Here is a 17,241-nt window from a genome sequence, read left to right on the forward strand (position 1 = left end):
CTGAGAATCGTGAATCTTCACTGATGTCTTGCCCATCTACCTACTCTTCCATTTCTTCGATTTATCCTCCTTCTTGTTACTATCTCCGAATAACCAATCTAATCCAGCTGCTTTCGCTAACGAACTCTTCACAAAGTCCTGTACGGCATTAACGTTCTCTTCGTTGGTAGCTTGGTTCACCAAATTCTCAAAAACATCTCCTGCGGTATCTCCACCAGTTGAGGATTTCTTATTCTTCTGATTCCTTGTTCGAGAGGAAATTGGATCGTTTCCTTTACCTATACCAGATCCAGTCCAAAAGTTCTTCTTGTCCTTTCTGGTAGATTTGGAATTTGATTGATCGGTAAATAACGATGCCAAAGAAGCTATGCCTGGACTCCAACCTCCTCCAGCTTGCTGAGGAGCCAATCCGAAGTACTGTTTGACCAAACCAAATAATTCATCCATTGATCCCTGTCCTGAACTATTCATAAGATAGGCTATCAAACCTATGATAGGTCCAATTTTCATACTGAACCTTAAGACTCGGGAGAACATCCCAAATATGCCTGAGAGGAATGACCATAGGATGTAGACCGCCGAGAAAACTAGGATCCACTTGGTGTAGGGAAGTAAGAGCTTGATCACGGGTATGAATGATTGAGGTTCGGTGAAAGAGGGTGGGTTGAGGATAATCTCTTGTAGGGGGAGCGGAAGATGAGGTAGGATGTGGGTGTACAGTACTCTAAAGACATGAGAGGAGCTTAGCTAGATGCTCAGATGGGTGGGACGGGGAGTTGACTTACTCCATTTTGGGAACAAGGAAAAAGGAAAAAAGAGTTGGTGGAAAAATTGAGGTGTGTTTGGAAGAATGGTAATTGGCTCGAATGCACTTGACTTGACTCGACTAGACTCGATTTGAGCTGACCTATACTGTACTGTAGTGGATGATCGTGAGCTGAAATGGAAGTGGAGAGGAACAGGAAGAAGAAAGTCAAGAGAGGATCTTCGACGTGGACGTGGAGTCTGTTCTGTTTTTTTACGTTACCTGCTTCTTCCAACTCTCAAATGACGTCGATCAACTTTAATTTCAGATTTCTTCTTCCTTTGTCAATTTACAATTACTATAGCATATATCGTGGGCATCAACGTAGCAGAGCCGAGCACCATGCCCATCCCGATACATGACGATGACAGTCAGATCCGGAATGGCTCGAACAGTGCTAGTGCATCTGCGACAGAACACGCTTATGCTTTCCCAGCGTTGAAACATTTCAGAGTCCAGAATATACCGCCGGCTGCTTACTAGTGAGTCAGCTCTGAGTACCAAGTGAACCATACTTGTACATTGCATATGTAGCTTGGATGATACTGAAGGATGGACAGGACATGATACTGATCTCTATGACGATCTCATAGCATACCCGATTTCATCACCCCCGAAGAAGAAGAATACCTAATTCGAAAGATAGAAGAATCACCTCAGCCGAAATGGAAAAAGGTTGGTACAGGTAGGAGGTAAGTTGAGCATTATTTATCATCACCAGCTACACCTTAAGCACGATACTGACTGTGACTGCCGATAATTCCTGATCGTAGGCTACAGTATTGGGGTGAGTCCCGCATAACTTTTTGGAATCTGCGCTATGGATCCGAAACGCTGACGCAGCTTTGCGAGGGTAGGTGGGACCATGTCGAAGAATGGGATCTTGTTACCAGAGGCACTACCAGCCTTCCTAAGTTCGTTGTGAGTGTACAGTGCCAGTCTAAATAAGTAATTCAGCTCATTCATACGACTTCTTACCGTCACGTACGACTTATAGTCCCGATATAATCGAACGAATCGAATCTTTCCTTAGAGTAGCTTCAAGTGGCAAAGGTAAAGAGAGGATGCAATTGGATATCAACCAAGTGCTGGTCAATGAGTATCAACCTGGACAGGGGATATCGGTGAGTTCGGAATGATATCATTCAATCTATGATCCATAGTCATATATCTATTTAAGCACCAAACAACCAAAAGCTTTTGATAAAAGATTGATATACTGATAGATGATGTCCTCATATAGCCACACGAAGATGGTCCAGCCTTCCATCCACTAGTCGCCACCCTTTCCCTAGGTTCACATACAATCTTAGATCTGCATCACTATATCAACCCTACTTGTCCTTCACCACCCATGATTCCATCTAGCTCCTCCTCGACTGCCGAAGGCGAAGGGAAGACCATAGCGGCTATACCTATGGCTCACCTTTTGTTGATGCCTCGATCGTTATTGGTCCTAAGTTCCAGTCTATATACTTCGCACCTACATTCAATCGCCTCAAGGGAAAGGGATACGATAATTCGTGCTCCGAGTGACGACAGTACGAAAGAAGAGCAGGACGGAGTGGTAATTTGGAATACTGAATTACTTGGTGATCCAGATATAGTTGATACCCTATCGAAAGATGGACGATGGATTGGTGAGAGGGGTAAGAGGATTAGTTTGACTTTTAGAAAGGCTGAGAAGGTTTTGAAAGGTGGTCCAGCGGGGGTGTTGGGTAGAAGTTTGGGCTTGAAGAAGTGATCGCTTGCTTGGTCCTTCTGATGGCAGTCCAACGGGCAAAGGGACGTCGTAGAATCGAATGGACCCGAGCCTGGTCTACGATATTGTAATTCTAATCAGCATGTATATAGTACAATCAGGATAACTGCCATAGATGTCCATTGAACTCAACTTACTATCAACCATGACCCTGTTCTATTCTCATTAAATCCTATTCTCAGTTCATGTTATAATCTATTTATTCTCACTATCCAGGCTCCAATCCAAACTCCTCTATCATATATTGTAAAACGGTCTTTCCACTTATCGAGCTAGATGCCGAGGTCGTCGAGGAATATGATTGTTTTAGAGGTACATCCCTTTCCCGTCTATCATTCAAGATACCTTCATGATCAGCATGGTTCCCGCCTTCCTGGCTGATATCTCGTGGGAACGTATCGTGAACAGGTGTGAGATAAGGATCGAATTCATTTGATATTTTGGATATGTCATTGTCGTTGTAATTCGTGTCATCGTGATTCTCCTTAGCGTACAGCATTTCTTGCGAATCCGAGTACATATCACCTCGGTCATTTCCTTGAGGGGGAACAACAAAAACGTCTTGAGGAGTATCGATAGGCGAAGAGAATGATCTATCGGGTTTCAGAGGTTCTGGTAAACCTGATCTATCGTTATCGTATCCATTGTCATATGTAAAACTGATGTAATCCTCATTAGCACTCTTCATTGATCTTGATCCATCACCAATCCTTCTTCCTCTCGAGGTAGTAACAACTATCCCATTCCTCTTGGCCACGACAATCACAGCCATAACCACCACCTCCATCTCCCTTTCTCTCCCCTGGAGTACTTTCAGAGGGTCAATCAAGCTCAAATCGATGTTCAGCAGATCATCCGCCAAGATCCCCAACAAACACTTGATCAATCCTATCTCATCTTCCACTTTGTTACACCTCCTCAGCTCTTCTGGTATATCTAGCTTTTGCTGGAGGATCGATTCTAAAGTTAGGAGAATCAAGGTTGGAGGGATAGAAGAAAGTGAAGGTGGGTTGATAGGGATATTTAGGGACAATAGCAGGTTTTGCAGGAGTTGGAGGGTATCGGAGGGCATGGTGAGGGTCGTGGGTTAGCGTAGGGGCCTCATCATAGGTAGGGTACTGCTATATGCTGGCTTGAATAGTATGCACGAGAGTCATGATGAGCTCGAGTTCACTTGCTCGTCATGTTGCGGCTACGAGTAATGTTTTTTTTTTTTCATGTAAACAATCCTCATCACCTTACCTCCACCATACAGAATACACACCATACCTCTTGAAAATTCAATATCTCATGTAAAGGCAAAGGCATTCATAACATAGATGCATGTTTTCTTTCTTTGTCGTACTGATTCATGATTCTCTTACATTCGCTTTTTTCGATCATCGTTGACGATATCCTTAAAGATCCTTCTTTCTACTTGTTTCACCAGCATTTGGCAAGACAACCTCAACTTCATCCTCTCTGCCGTTCTTTCGCGCATCGTGTAAATCCGAAGCAGTGGTTTTACCTTTCTTCTCCAGATCAGATGCCCATAAAGCCGCACCGACTGCGTTCGTGACTGCGAGAATGGACATTACCTGTTAGCAAGATCTCCCAGAGCATATTCAGAAGTGTGGCGAGACATACATGTGAAGAGGATCGAAAGCCCTGGGACAAGGTTGAGGACCATAGCCATCGTACCGAAACTATCATATATTGATCAATTTGCTTGAATCAAAAACATGATGATTTGAGAAATTATTTTTTCCGCAGAGGGACATCCGTTACTCACGCTGTGTAGGCTCCTCGCCTCTTCTTGATCAATTCTGACTTCTTGACTTTATCATATCCCTTCAATTGGAAGTATCTTGCATGATAGCCCGGTCCAGATTTGAATCCTAATATAATATATCAGCGATACTACATCTCTCTCATAGTGAAATATATTAGCTCACCGTTAAATCCCAAGAAGAAGACGGTACCAACTACAGGGATCAAGTTGAGAGGTAGGGTGAGAATATATCTGACGACGTTGTCCTGTTGGGTCATAGCGTAAACCAAGCAATTTCAGCTGTGGAAGCTATAAGAATCTTTTGACATTTGTGATAAGAGATACTCACGGTACTGAACCTCGACAGAGGTTTCATCAACAAAGTTCCCAGAACTTTTGATTTCCCACTACTCCCACCTGAAGTGACTTGTCTTCCATGCTCTACCAAAGTCAAATGTCCTCTCTGCAGTAAGACCTGAATGACGTATGTTCATCTCGTCAGCTGAAGGTATACAAGTAGCGAAGATCAGCGGTGTATACTCACAGCATCGAAGAGGTCCACTCCAGCTTGGTTGACAAGCAACGCTCGGGTGAGGAAGTTGATCACTACGTATGATTCACCCAGGACTAGTGGTACAGCCAGAGCGAAAGCTATCACACAAACATATGTATATTAGCGAGCTATACCAGTGGGGAATGAGGTGTTGGAGAAGCTCACCTAAAGGTCCCGAAACGAACGCTAAGACGGCCACTTGAGGGAGATAGGTGAAGCTGAACAAGGCAGCCACTACTCCGACAGATACTAAGACTCCCTTGAACAATGTAGGAAGGAGTGGTCGGATCAAGGCTGGATCTAGATATGGAAAGGAAAAAGGTCTTCATGGTCAGCTTATCCAGTTGCTTTGTAGGACAACAATTTGGTCCAGACGAACGAGTGATAAGATAGTATATTCCCTATCATCCATTAAGATATCAGTATACTAGCTTATACCTGGAGCTCTGAATTCACTCACATAGAGTGGGTATCCCCAAGCACCGCTGATCACAGCATCTTGAGCGGTATCTCCAACTTCTTTCACTTGTCTCTTGACGGATTCTGCGATTGCGTTGCCCGTCGAGGGTTGTCTCTTGCGTCCTTGTGAGTTTGACATGACGTTGCTTGGCTGTATGGGTGTGTTTATGTTTAATTGCGCTGTCAGAATAGATGTCAGTTGCATGAAAGATGGATGATATAGAGGCATCTTTCTTTCAGTTTACAAGGTGAGTGGAGATGCTCGTATAATTGCTGGAATGACGAAGTGACGTCATAGGCCTTGGCTTGGTGACATATCTGTACAACGTTGATTCCAGCTAGAGATCTATTCAGTACACCGTGGATAGGCGCACGCTGTTCATTGATTACTTGGTGCATGAACAAATCCATTTAACGAGTACAGCAGAACCGAATAGAGTCGTCAGGTGTAGGTAGAGCAACTCTTTCAAGTGGGATAGGCTTATTTGTAATCAGTCACGATCTTCCTGCTGAGGCAGCTCGATAACTGTCTTCCCTCCGTGTCTGTCTGTCATCAACTCAAACATACGATGTTGGAGGGTGATCACGCCTTATCTAACCTAAAGTTCCAAACGGAGGACAACAGTCGAATGATGGAGTATGGCGTTATCGGGTCGCAACTTCAGAGTTGGGACGTTGATGATTTCTTATAATTGACCGATTACAAATCCCCTTTTCTTCCGGACTTCGAGGATCTTCCTGTGTACGCTGAGCAGCGGCTATTCGGGACATGTAAAAGATACAAGGCATATATGTCTTTATGCTTCGCTTCACATTATTCTCTGCGCACGTCAACAATCTTCATCAGCAATCTAAGGCCGACTTTGCGCTCGACCCCTTGGCGTTCGTGGCGGTAATATCCGATAAGACGTGATCGTGAGTGATTTTCTCACTTTCTTTCGCTGCTTCGTCAAAACCTCGGTGTATACACATCCATAATTCGAAACTTTGCATAAGTGATCAAGGAGATAAGAAGATAAAGTTTACGCTAAAGAGACAATAGACACCCTCATTCCGAAAAAGCCGCCGTCAAAATGTCCTGGCGACTTCTTCTTCTTCTTGCTTTTTACCGCGGTATCAGACCTTCTACTCAACGTTCCTGCGAGTACAAACTAGTTCACACGATATGGCGAATGGACGTTCCTTATCCGACATATGCATGCCTCGCTCCAGTCGGTTTAAGATACATGCTGCATCACGGTACAAGTTTAAAAGACGGCAAATCACGAAGTCTAACGTGCTCATCATTCATCTGCGTAGCTCTTTCGCGATGAAAGAGCTATTTTGATTGGTTGATACCGATGATATCTAGAAAACATGGGGGGACATACGATAACTCCTAGGCGGAAGACTGAGATATTGATATCTATATAAGCTGGAAGGAAGATAACCTCTCGGACCGTGTCATGGATTAGGCTGGGCTGATCCTATAATCACCAGCTAATCATGTCAAAAGCTGAAAATCCGGAGATCCATCCGGTAAAGCTAGCTGCTCAAAGGGAAGAAGCTCTCTTAACACCTGAAAGCGATAAAGACGAGAAATTCGATTCGATCAACTCAACTCCATACGAAAAGAACGAAAGTAAAACGTTAGGATACGATCATGAAGCGGAATTTGGACAAGCTAAACTCAACGATTTCGCCATTAGGGATGATGAGAATGAAAATCAATATGATTGGGAATCGGATGAATTCAAAAATATACCCGAGATAGTTAGGAATACAGTTAGTTTTGAAGATGATCCGACTTTACCTGTTATTACTTTTCGAGCGATAGTCCTTTCGGCTTTGTTCTGTACCATTGGAAGTATCGTATCACAAATATCCTAGTAAGTGTCACCTCTTAGCTCGTAAGGAGGATTTGGATTGCTGATATGCCAGTGGCTTGTTGCAGTTTCCGTACGACCAGTGCGCCGTTCCCTGTATTCTTCGTCATCCTCGCTTCTCACCCATTGGGGAAACTTATGGCTCGGGTGCTTCCTGATTACAAAGTACCACTGGGAAGGCTCTCTTTCTCACTTAATCCGGGACCGTTTAACGTTAAAGAGCATGTCAGAAAGTATCAAATTCATGTTCCTTTCAAGCAATACGTATTGAAGCTGACCGCGAAATGTACATTCAGTCATCGGTATCGCAGCAAATGCAGGAAGTCAAGGACAATGGGCTAGTAAGCTCTTAGTACTTCTGTTATATGACACCCGTTAACATCGAAATATAGCTTTCTTACCCACCAATGCTGCTCTCTACTACAATATCACGATGGAACCCGCAATAGCCCTTTTCTTCGGTTGGGTGAGTCAAGAAAGAAGAAATAAAAAGCAGCCACACCGTTTTGCTGACTTCTATATATCATCTCAGGGTGCATCCCTCCTAGGATTCTCTTTCGCAGCTATGGTCCGACCTATCTTAATTGATGATCCCCAATTCCTATTCCCCTTATCTCTTCAACAAGTAACCGTCTACCGAAGTATCCAAGGAACGACCGAATTGCATCTCGAACGATCTCGTAAACAGATGAAAGTGAGTCCGCCACGTTCTGACTCTGCTGTCTACTGTAAAGGTAACATGGCTGATCTGCTTTGATCTAATCTTCTAGGTATTCTGGCTAGTCTTCTTGGGAATGTTCATCTGGCAGTTCTTCCCCGCATTCATTTTCCCATTTACAGCTGCCCTAGCTCCCCTGTGTTGGTTCGCCAGCCAAAACCATAAAGTCAATTTCATCGGTGCTGGAAGAGGTGGAATAGGTTTATTGAATATTACATTGGATTGGTCCAATATTACTTCCACCGTTATCACCTATCCTTATAGTGTCCAAGTGATCATCTTCGTAGCTTTCGTCATCACTGTAAGTGCATGCCATGAATTGGTCTAGCTTCTACTAGGAATGAGATGTGCTGATGACTGATGTGGTACCAAACATTCGTAGACTTGGATCCTGATCCCAATAGCTTACTTTGGGAATTTATGGGGTTCACCAACTTATAATATCATGTCTAATGGAGTTTTCCAAAAGAACGGCTCGGCGTATCCCTTCAATGACCTCTGTGCGTCTCTTTCTCGATTATCTACCTTCCGGGAAACGGAAATACGTAGGCTGATGAGCGACACTTGTCCATATTTTAGTATATACCGATGCTTCGGGATCGCAAATATTCAACCAAACCAAGGTAGGTCTTCATGATTGACACCACCACCAGATATGATCGTTGATACGGAGCTTGTACCAGTACGATGAGGTGGGTCTCGCCTATTCAGGTGCTCAATATCTTTGGGAGATCTTCATGGTAAGTCTTCTCCGTCCTGCTCGTCTAGGACATCCCACCATTGAGCTGACAAGCTGATATGAATGCAGTGGTACGCCTCGTACATCTCGTCGTTCGTGTGGTGCGGTCTCTTCCTTGGACCCAATATCGCCCATGTATGGAGATCATGGCGAGCGAGAAAGGCAGCACATAATGATCGACTGAGTAAACTCATTCAACAATATCCAGGATTGACTTGGTGGTAGGTCATCCTTCGTCTACACTTGTTGATTTATCATTCAGACAATAAGCTGAACACGCTTTTGTAGGGAATGGGTCCTCCTCACTTTGATTCCCTTCTTCATGCTCCTCGGTGTCATCGTCACCAAGAAGCTATACATGTCTACTTGGACGTACTTTGTCGCTTTGGGATTCGGAGCAGCCGCGATGTTACCTATGAGTCTGATCTACGCTGTATCTGGATATCCTATGAAAGTTGGGTTTTTCAATGAACTTGTCTACGGATGTAAGTTTGATCAAAAATCGGAACCCGATCATACCAAACTGTATGTAGCCTGGAACATCTTGCTTATTGTGGTGGTGTTTATCGCAGATATGATCGACGCTAAGGGATCTTCTCGTCATCCATTGGGTCAACTTGCTTATCGAATTATCTCCGGTAATGTGTGGTATGATGCTAGGACTGTTTTAGAGGATCAAAAGGTGAGTCGAGCCTTTCGATAAAATCCCATGGTGACTAAAGATCTGTGACAGATCGGGCATTATTTCCATATTCCACCTCGGACCGTTGTCGGTATTCAAATTCTTGCGAATATGCTAGCCCTTCCTGTCAACTACGGAGTGATGAGATGGGTTATCGCCTCCAAATTCGATTATGTCAGTGGAAAGATCGCCGATCCGGCAGGTCAGTGGACAGGTCAAGAGTTCAAGAGTTACAATACAGCTGGTGTACAATATGCTCTGGTCGGGCCAAAGAGGTTATTCGCTTCGAGCGTATTTCAACCGGTCACTTATGGTTTTGTGTGAGTATACTGTACTAGACCAGGTTTTTGTGAAGCTTTGTTGTATGCAAAGATGCTAATAAAGCATGAACAACACAGTGCCGGCGCGGTCGCACCTCTGATCATTTGGCTACTGCACAAGAAGTTCCCCAAAGCCAAATTTAATTTATGGAACACTACCATCTTCTTCTCGGGTGCTGCTACCTTCTATGGTAATCTCAGTACCGGACCTTTCACTACATTCATCATTGGGACTGTGTGGAACTTCTACTTGTTCAGATATAAGAGGAAGTTCTGGAACATGTATGCTTATATTGTAAGTGACTCGACCATATCGATTCATCATTGATGAATAATAGCTTATATAATCATATCATGTTTTTGGAACAGACCGGAGCTGCTTGTAAGTCTTTCTCCTAACACATCTATTACGATACGGCAAATTGACAGTTTACCTTACTTACGTGGTATAGCCGATACTGGATGGAATTTCAATTTGTTATTTATCTTCTTGTTCCTGGGTACGACAGGTAAGTACACTTTCCATTTCACCTCCAGATGTGAGTCGCTGCAGGGACTAATGGTGAGTTGCAGGTGCCGTCATGCCTAACTGGTGGGGTAACAACAAGGATTCGATTGAGCGATGCTTCGCTCTTAATAAGTAAGAATGTGCTTGGTAGATGTTTGAACGAATGCTAGTGGGACTGTGAGTGGCTAGTGGGATGGTTGTAGACTGAGTAATCAGGCCGGGAGCGCCATTGACGGGGGAATGTAGATTTGTGTATGCAAGTTTTGAAGGAATGTAATTTATCAGATTTTACTTCTATGCTGACGGTATGGAGGGGATATAGGAAGCAAAAACTACAGTATTCGACATTCCCATGTGGTCCCCCAACATGGTACTACTCGAACGATATGAAATTTGTCTGCGCAGAACGGACGGGATGCGGAACTTTCTTCATTCAATGACCGTAGATGTGAATTAAACCTTCGGCCTAGTCTAATTCTGCGACTCATCCACAAGTGTACTGATCTGTTTACCTCTGCGGACCAAGTCATGGATAAACCTGATGGAAGTCTATCAGGCTAATGGTTCTGCGATCTCCTTCACATTCCACATATTCCTGAATATACCCCATCCCACGGTACCTCATCTTATCATGACGCATGCGGCATCATCATAGCCGGTTTCATCACTATCCTGTCGAGTAACGTCAAGAGGTCGATCCGATCTCATAATCGATATCGTGATATCGTGATGTAGTATCGTATCTTGTGCCCTCCACTGTTAATGTACATGAGTCAAATGAAGTCCCTTCCTCCCCGGGTTGTCTAGCTTCTCCAAGTTACCCAAATCGTATAAACAGTGGTAAGGCAAATTATGATGAGTAGGACACCGTGAAGCTGAGATATGGCGATCATGATGTCGTTGACTCGGATGACCCGAATCCCTGAAAGAACAGGCCACCAGCCGGTCTCTGACCATTGCATGGTCAACAATCCGTTCTACGATAGGTAATACTGGGAGCACGTCGGGAAGATGATCGTAAACATCGCGTGAGGCTACTCCCCAATGGGTCAGTTTGGTATCGCGATTGCACCACAATGCGTCATCAACTCCATCGACAAACGTGGGGATATCGTTAAATGACGAATATGAACATCATTTATAGACGATGTCAACAAGTGGTTATCTGATATTATCGTGTTTTGATATCGTCGATCGATCGATTCAGATATCAATTGATAAAAATCGGTGACGGTGATGTTCATGGCGGACGGGCCGGTTATTGGATGTATCGAATTTCCCTGCATGAGTACTTTTTAGTCTCGATTCCAGTGATAGCACAAAGGCGTTTCAACGGGTAAACATGCCACACGCGATCGCTGGAATGCTGTAGACGTGACCAAACATTAGATTTTGCGGAGTCTCCAGCCGATCTCGATCTCTGGATTTTATCGAAATCTCGCTTTTTCACCGATTTTATCGATTTCATCGATTCGTGTTAGATTTCGATCTTTGAATCGATTGCACAATTTTAAGGGAAATCAACAGTTCAAATGGCTGAATTATCTAAAGAATACATACGAATCAGTCCTGATAGAGTAGTAAGACTTCCGATCCGGCTCGGTTTGTTGGGTGTTTACCTGAAAGATCTGACGAGATGGGGCTGGTTTCATTACTGAATGCAGATCGATCTACCTATACTCTTGCGTTGTTTGTGAAACTAAGACTACCAATAACGTATCGTTCTCTTTCGTCATCTGTTCTCTACGTCATGAGATCAATTCAGACGAATGACGACAGTTGACTCAACTACAATCAACTACAACCAAACATCCATACCCATATTTTGTCTATAAATACCGCTTGTTTTCTCGACTTTCCGACTTCCATTTTTATCATCACAACAACTTTTCACAACAACCACACAACAACACAACCAATCAAACAGTCAACATGTCTACCTACAAGCCTTCCGAAGTAAGTCCAACATCTCTTTGTGGCACTCCCTTCTGACCATCCTTTGACCGATTCTTTGACTTTGTAACTTGTTCTGACAATTCTTTTCACACTACTAGCACGACGGTCTTAAACAAGATGGTACCCCCGATAAGCGGGTCTCTAGTGAGCACGGCTTCGGAGGATCGTAAGTCGTTTAAAGCCTCTCCAGAGAAGTTCTCCTGACTCAAAAATCTCATAGTGATGGTCCCGACCCCCACGTTGAAGGCCAAAAAGGTGGTTCCGTCTCCGGAACCGATAACTACAAGCCTTCCGAGCACGGTGGTGTGAAGAAGGACGGGGAGGAAGATGCCAGAACCAGAAGTGACCATGGCTTCGGCGGCTCGTAAGTGCTCCATACCCCTCAGATTGCTATGGGAAATCCGTCTGATGACAATGTTTCATAGCGACGGACCTGACCCTCACGTTGAAGGTCAAAAGGGTGGTTCCAAATAAGCTAGCTACTTCTTGCCTTTAGGCTTGAATTGTACATCCATAGGATATTTATTTGTAGCTTCAATAGTAGTAACAATGTGAATGTAAGGAAGTCGTAGAAGTATCATCGTACAAACTCAACTCCTTGCAATTTGCATCTGCTCATTAGTCTTGTGCATTACTGACTTCAAGACTCCACGGGTAGATCCTGTATACTCAGATACCCATAGTCTATCTCATATGAACAAATAACGTCCAAACCATCCAAAAGTAGAATCCGACGAGAAGGCGTCAACTGAATTGATCGCTCGTGGGCTCGGCGGACAAGTTATAACCGGAATGTCCACTCCTCCGCGTACTTCCTCCTTCACCCATCTACATCCTCGTTGCATTCATTCCACTTCTCAGGCAGATGCTGCATGCATGAGGGTCGGTGGTTCATGTGAAGTCGTGTGAGTATATCACCCTCGCAGATCGCAAAGCTGAAAATCAAGCGAGTGCCACCAAAGGAGGGTCAGGTGCCACCGACGAGTTGAGTTTGGTTGACGTCAACCCCAGTGTGTGTATCTCGACCCAGTGAATTACGATCATAACTCATTCATATCATCTACACTTCATCCTCATTGATGCATATATAGGAACATATACAATTTGTTCGACCAACCCTCATCTCTTCTCTTCTTGTCATTCACTCCCATCCTCTACCCGCCTCTTTCACTCGACCGCACTCACCATGCCGCATCGTCCTTTCCTCAATAAAGACCAAGTCGCCCAGATAGATCAGCTTGAACAGGCCTATACATCCCAAGATGCTTCAAACAACTTCGCATGTAGTGGTATCTTCCCCCCACACGCAGTGAATATCGACACGTTGGCTTTGTACTATCAAAAACCGACTGAAAAGAAGACATGAGGTTCGATCAACTGAGTGCGAGCATTCTCGGAGGACAGCTCACTTATGATTTGCATCAAGATCCGTAACCTTCCCTCTCACACAAGAAACAGCCAAAGATATCTACAATACTGGCGAGCCTTCCCCTTTCGGTAGAGGTAAAGAGCTCGTCGACGACCAGACATACAGGCAAGCTCACGAGCTCAAACCACCTCATTTCGCACTTACGAACGACCTTCTCTCGTCATGTGGTCTTCTTACACTTCTCGCTAGAAAGTTAGACTATGAGATTCCACTAGAAGCTAAAATCAATAAGCTGAATGCTTATAGTGAAGGAGGTTTCTTCAAGGCTCATAAGGAGTGAGTTTCCGTCTGGGCATCCATCTTTTCCAAAATCATTTAACGGAGTGAGCTGACGTTACTTCTTGTCAGTACACCACAAAGTCGAGATCACATCGGCACACTCATGATCTGCCTTCCCAGTCCATTTACCGGTGGTGCACTTGTCGTCCGTCAGAATGGCTCTACTATCACCTTTGATTGGGGAAAACAAACCGGAGATGGATCTTTCGCTTGGGGTTTCTTATACTCCGATTGTGAACACGAGGTCCTCCCAGTAACCTCTAGAACAAGGATCACCATCGCCTATGACATCTTCCTGGGCAAGAATGCAGCCGACTTCAAACAATCTACTTTTGATACTCGACTCGTACCCATTATCAAAGCTTTCAAAGAGATACTCAAACCCGATTTTTTACCTGAGGGAGGAGCATTGGCACTTGGGCTGAAGCATGGATATCCCATGATGGAGAATGAGCCCGATACAGATCTGTCCAGACGACTCAAATCTTCGGATGCGATGCTTTTGGCAGCTATCAAGAAGCTCAATCTCAGGTGGGGCTATTTCGGCGTTTACGACTACGACAGATCGGATTACTATGGAGGAGATTCAGACGAAGACGATGAGGGTGATCAGGATGATCCGGAAGCTCGTGTACGTCACTGTATCCTATCTACTGTTCAGTCTGCTTTAGCTGTAATTTGGATCTGTCATATGCTGATGATGAGACATAGAAAATCGATACTACCTTCAGAAAGGACATTTGGATAGCAGATGATTTCTTTGCCTTTGAAGGTGAATATTTCGGTGATGGCTCGGACAGACCTATGTTAGAGAGAGATTTGGATTTGATCTGGGTTACCCTCCCCGGATCATATGCCATCAAGAATTCCTATATAACGTACGGTAACGAGGTGAGTCCCCTTTCCCATGGGTCCATGTGCAGTTTCATGCCCCTGAGATGATTGTGAATGATCGAAATTCGGCCTTCTAGCCTTCCAGCGCAACCACGTATTGTGCTGTCGCCATCCGAGTCGACATTCCCCGCGCTCAAGATAGAGACAGAATCTCGAAAAGGTAAGTAAGACCACGAGCTTTCTCCTCAGGCAGCGACCTTTCCCTCTTCCCCGAAGTGTCGGACAATGATCTTTTGAGCCATATCACAGACGAGAAGGAGTGGGAAAATCATATGGTGTGGAATTTGACAGAGTCTCATAGTTTTCACGTTTGTACTCATGAGAATGATGAATAAGTGTCATATACACTGGGTTGCCCTTGAACGAAGCTCACAAGTGCAATACCATGCAAGGAAACAACTTGTGAATCTTGCTCAAGGTATGATCATAATTATGCTGAATGACCACATCAGTCACAAAGTGCCACATTTGATTGAATTCACATCTAGCCCAAAATCTCAAAAAACGCAAAAAAAAAAATCTCACCAACGGATCCCGCATGGAACTGCAGATCTGATCTTCATCTCACACGCCGTATTTGTGTCCATTATCATAATCCAAAGACCGAATTCTTGCTCCGGGCCATCCATATCATGTCTTGACACCTTTAGAATAGATACGCAATGTCTTCATTCCCCGTATCCTCCTCTCGCAGATCCTTCTGGAGAGATGAATCACCAGCAATCACCCCCGGTAGTCCCGGTCCCTCACGATTATCCAAACATGATGTCGAGAATTACCTCAGCTTCGCTACCCACCTTGATCGTACTGAAGAGTATGACCTATCTTGGAGACTCTCACATCCGCCCGATGCCCACAGGCAGCAGAAAGTCCCGATTCCGGTTGCTGCCGAGAGTGAACGTGGGATGGAGGATGAATCAGAATTAGAAGATCTTGATGAAGAGGTAGGAACTGAAAATGAAGGGGGTAATCATCAATCTTCATCACCTAGTAAACTTAGACGTGTTGACGGACCTGGGTTTGCACCATCATATCAAGATGTCAGTGGTGTCTTACACAAGAACAAGAAGAGGAAGAGGGATGATAAGGATAAAGAGCGAGAAAGTATCAAATGGCCCCTATCGACAGCCGAGCTGGACAAGCAGAGTCAGCAAAAAGGAGGTATCGGGATAGACTCGCTGGAAGATACGGTTAAATCATTCGCAATGTCTTATATACGATTGAATGGACTGAAATCACCTTATACCGACTGTAAACAGAGTAAAGGTGAAGGTGAAGAATCGCTGTCTGCCCAGATTTTCGATCCGGATTTAGAACAGGAGATAGAATCGAATTTGCCTGATGATTTCATCAAGTCGACAAAGAAATACTTGAATAGGATGTTGATGAATTTGGCTGTTATCAGACCAGCAGATATTGGTAAGAAGAGGAGACTGATGGGTACGATAGATTGGATGGGAGTGTTGAGTGCTGCTAGTTTGGATAAGGATTTTGAGCCGTGAGTAAGGCTACGTCCCTGTCGAGATCGTTCAGAGCATGTGTGAGTCGGGCGTATCTTGCTGACTGACGATACCTTATCCTGTTCAGGCTGGTGAAGGGTGCAAATGGAAGGCTCAGAGAGTTATACAAGGTGGATGACCATGATCGTGAGTTCGAATCGGTAGCTATAAGTTTTTCAGGGACGATTCGCCAGATAGCTATCGCTGACATACCTATGATCCAGTACTCATTCATCGTCTCGGTATTCTGCATCGCTCCGAGGCGAATCCAGAAGAATCTATACTTGATAGTCTTTACGATACGGTCTTACCAAAAACAAACCATGCGATACGTCCCCATCAGTCTCAGAAAGGTACGTAGCAGAACCTCTACATCTCACTATCTGTCCCTTGGTCCTTGATCATCCATGTTTCTTTTCCCATCTTTTCACTCCCCTCATCTCCGTTGTCTCCTCACTTCGTTGGTCCACTCCCACACACCATCCGTCTTCTCGCTCGTTCTTTGCCAGCCCTGCCTCCCATACGCCTGATATCCGATCCATTGCTGGCTCGTCCCGTTTCCAGTCTCTCTTTGCTCTATGCCATTAACAGAACATCCCACTCTAACTCACTCTCCCAAGACCCTCTTCTTGCCCACATTTCATCTATCTTCTCTCCCCTTTCAGCCTCTCCTTCTGATTCTCGGCCCTGCCATCACCCTCTGCTCCACGCCTACTAAGCCCTTTATTCTCCTCATCCCCCTGCTCCCACCCTCATGTCCACACATCCTTCCCCCCGTCCTCAGCATGCATCTCCATGAACCCATATCCTACATTTGCTGACACTCCCAAATGATTTATAGAACTAGAAAACCGTGCCGAAAAGCGTCGATTGAAAGAAGAATCAAGGCTCGCCAAATTATCCACACAATCTTCATCCATCCCAGCCAACCCAAAACCGAAACGAACGAAAGGGAAATATACCAAACGAGATTAACGAATAACGAACGACGAATTGTCATGATGTCATGAATAGAATACATAT

The 17,241-nt window shown here is 44.5% G+C and overlaps 8 protein-coding genes and 1 non-coding gene across 9 annotated transcripts; 5 read left to right on the forward strand and 4 right to left on the reverse strand.

Moving 5' to 3' along the window:
- Window positions 1-36: 36 nt before the first annotated feature.
- On the reverse strand, window positions 37-790 carry V865_005948 (uncharacterized protein; the record flags this gene model as incomplete). The annotated part of the gene is made up of 2 exons (XM_066229712.1): window positions 37-724; window positions 786-790. The coding sequence occupies 2 exons, from the start codon at window positions 788-790 to the stop codon at window positions 37-39; spliced, it is 693 nt and encodes a 230-aa protein (XP_066085809.1).
- A 357-nt stretch (window positions 791-1,147) lies between these two features.
- V865_005949 (uncharacterized protein) lies at window positions 1,148-2,549 on the forward strand (the record flags this gene model as incomplete). The annotated part of the gene is made up of 6 exons (XM_066229713.1): window positions 1,148-1,287; window positions 1,399-1,497; window positions 1,579-1,592; window positions 1,663-1,726; window positions 1,803-1,929; window positions 2,049-2,549. 6 exons carry the CDS (start codon window positions 1,148-1,150, stop codon window positions 2,547-2,549), a joined length of 945 nt encoding a protein of 314 aa, XP_066085810.1.
- Window positions 2,550-2,775: 226 nt separating this feature from the next.
- On the reverse strand, window positions 2,776-3,639 carry V865_005950 (uncharacterized protein; the record flags this gene model as incomplete). The annotated part of the gene is made up of 1 exon (XM_066229714.1): window positions 2,776-3,639. The coding sequence occupies one exon, from the start codon at window positions 3,637-3,639 to the stop codon at window positions 2,776-2,778; it is 864 nt and encodes a 287-aa protein (XP_066085811.1).
- A 325-nt stretch (window positions 3,640-3,964) lies between these two features.
- V865_005951 (uncharacterized protein) lies at window positions 3,965-5,468 on the reverse strand (the record flags this gene model as incomplete). Its single annotated transcript, XM_066229715.1, has 9 exons — window positions 3,965-4,125; window positions 4,194-4,252; window positions 4,339-4,444; window positions 4,502-4,583; window positions 4,667-4,792; window positions 4,862-4,968; window positions 5,036-5,170; window positions 5,250-5,271; window positions 5,331-5,468. 9 exons carry the CDS (start codon window positions 5,466-5,468, stop codon window positions 3,965-3,967), a joined length of 936 nt encoding a protein of 311 aa, XP_066085812.1.
- Window positions 5,469-6,814: 1,346 nt separating this feature from the next.
- On the forward strand, window positions 6,815-10,297 carry V865_005952 (uncharacterized protein; the record flags this gene model as incomplete). The annotated part of the gene is made up of 17 exons (XM_066229716.1): window positions 6,815-7,197; window positions 7,263-7,276; window positions 7,491-7,535; window positions 7,587-7,660; window positions 7,727-7,888; window positions 7,965-8,213; window positions 8,295-8,412; window positions 8,492-8,535; window positions 8,596-8,652; window positions 8,721-8,872; window positions 8,940-9,136; window positions 9,224-9,333; window positions 9,385-9,653; window positions 9,732-9,948; window positions 10,023-10,035; window positions 10,106-10,162; window positions 10,227-10,297. The coding sequence occupies 17 exons, from the start codon at window positions 6,815-6,817 to the stop codon at window positions 10,295-10,297; spliced, it is 2,232 nt and encodes a 743-aa protein (XP_066085813.1).
- A 194-nt stretch (window positions 10,298-10,491) lies between these two features.
- On the reverse strand, window positions 10,492-10,606 carry V865_005953. Its single transcript, XR_010725592.1, has one exon. It is a non-coding gene; the product is annotated as a 5S ribosomal RNA (ribosomal RNA).
- A 1,487-nt stretch (window positions 10,607-12,093) lies between these two features.
- On the forward strand, window positions 12,094-12,591 carry V865_005954 (uncharacterized protein; the record flags this gene model as incomplete). Its single annotated transcript, XM_066229717.1, has 4 exons — window positions 12,094-12,117; window positions 12,216-12,283; window positions 12,338-12,481; window positions 12,543-12,591. 4 exons carry the CDS (start codon window positions 12,094-12,096, stop codon window positions 12,589-12,591), a joined length of 285 nt encoding a protein of 94 aa, XP_066085814.1.
- Window positions 12,592-13,303: 712 nt separating this feature from the next.
- Window positions 13,304-14,883, forward strand: V865_005955 (uncharacterized protein; the record flags this gene model as incomplete). Its single annotated transcript, XM_066229718.1, has 5 exons — window positions 13,304-13,440; window positions 13,544-13,822; window positions 13,895-14,456; window positions 14,537-14,716; window positions 14,797-14,883. 5 exons carry the CDS (start codon window positions 13,304-13,306, stop codon window positions 14,881-14,883), a joined length of 1,245 nt encoding a protein of 414 aa, XP_066085815.1.
- A 498-nt stretch (window positions 14,884-15,381) lies between these two features.
- V865_005956 (uncharacterized protein) lies at window positions 15,382-17,193 on the forward strand (the record flags this gene model as incomplete). The annotated part of the gene is made up of 4 exons (XM_066229719.1): window positions 15,382-16,217; window positions 16,307-16,365; window positions 16,443-16,571; window positions 17,060-17,193. 4 exons carry the CDS (start codon window positions 15,382-15,384, stop codon window positions 17,191-17,193), a joined length of 1,158 nt encoding a protein of 385 aa, XP_066085816.1.
- Between the last annotated feature and the right edge of the window lie 48 nt (window positions 17,194-17,241).

This window comes from Kwoniella europaea, chromosome 1, assembly GCF_036810445.1.
Source record: "Kwoniella europaea PYCC6329 chromosome 1, complete sequence".
In the NCBI taxonomy this organism is placed as follows: domain Eukaryota; kingdom Fungi; phylum Basidiomycota; class Tremellomycetes; order Tremellales; family Cryptococcaceae; genus Kwoniella; species Kwoniella europaea.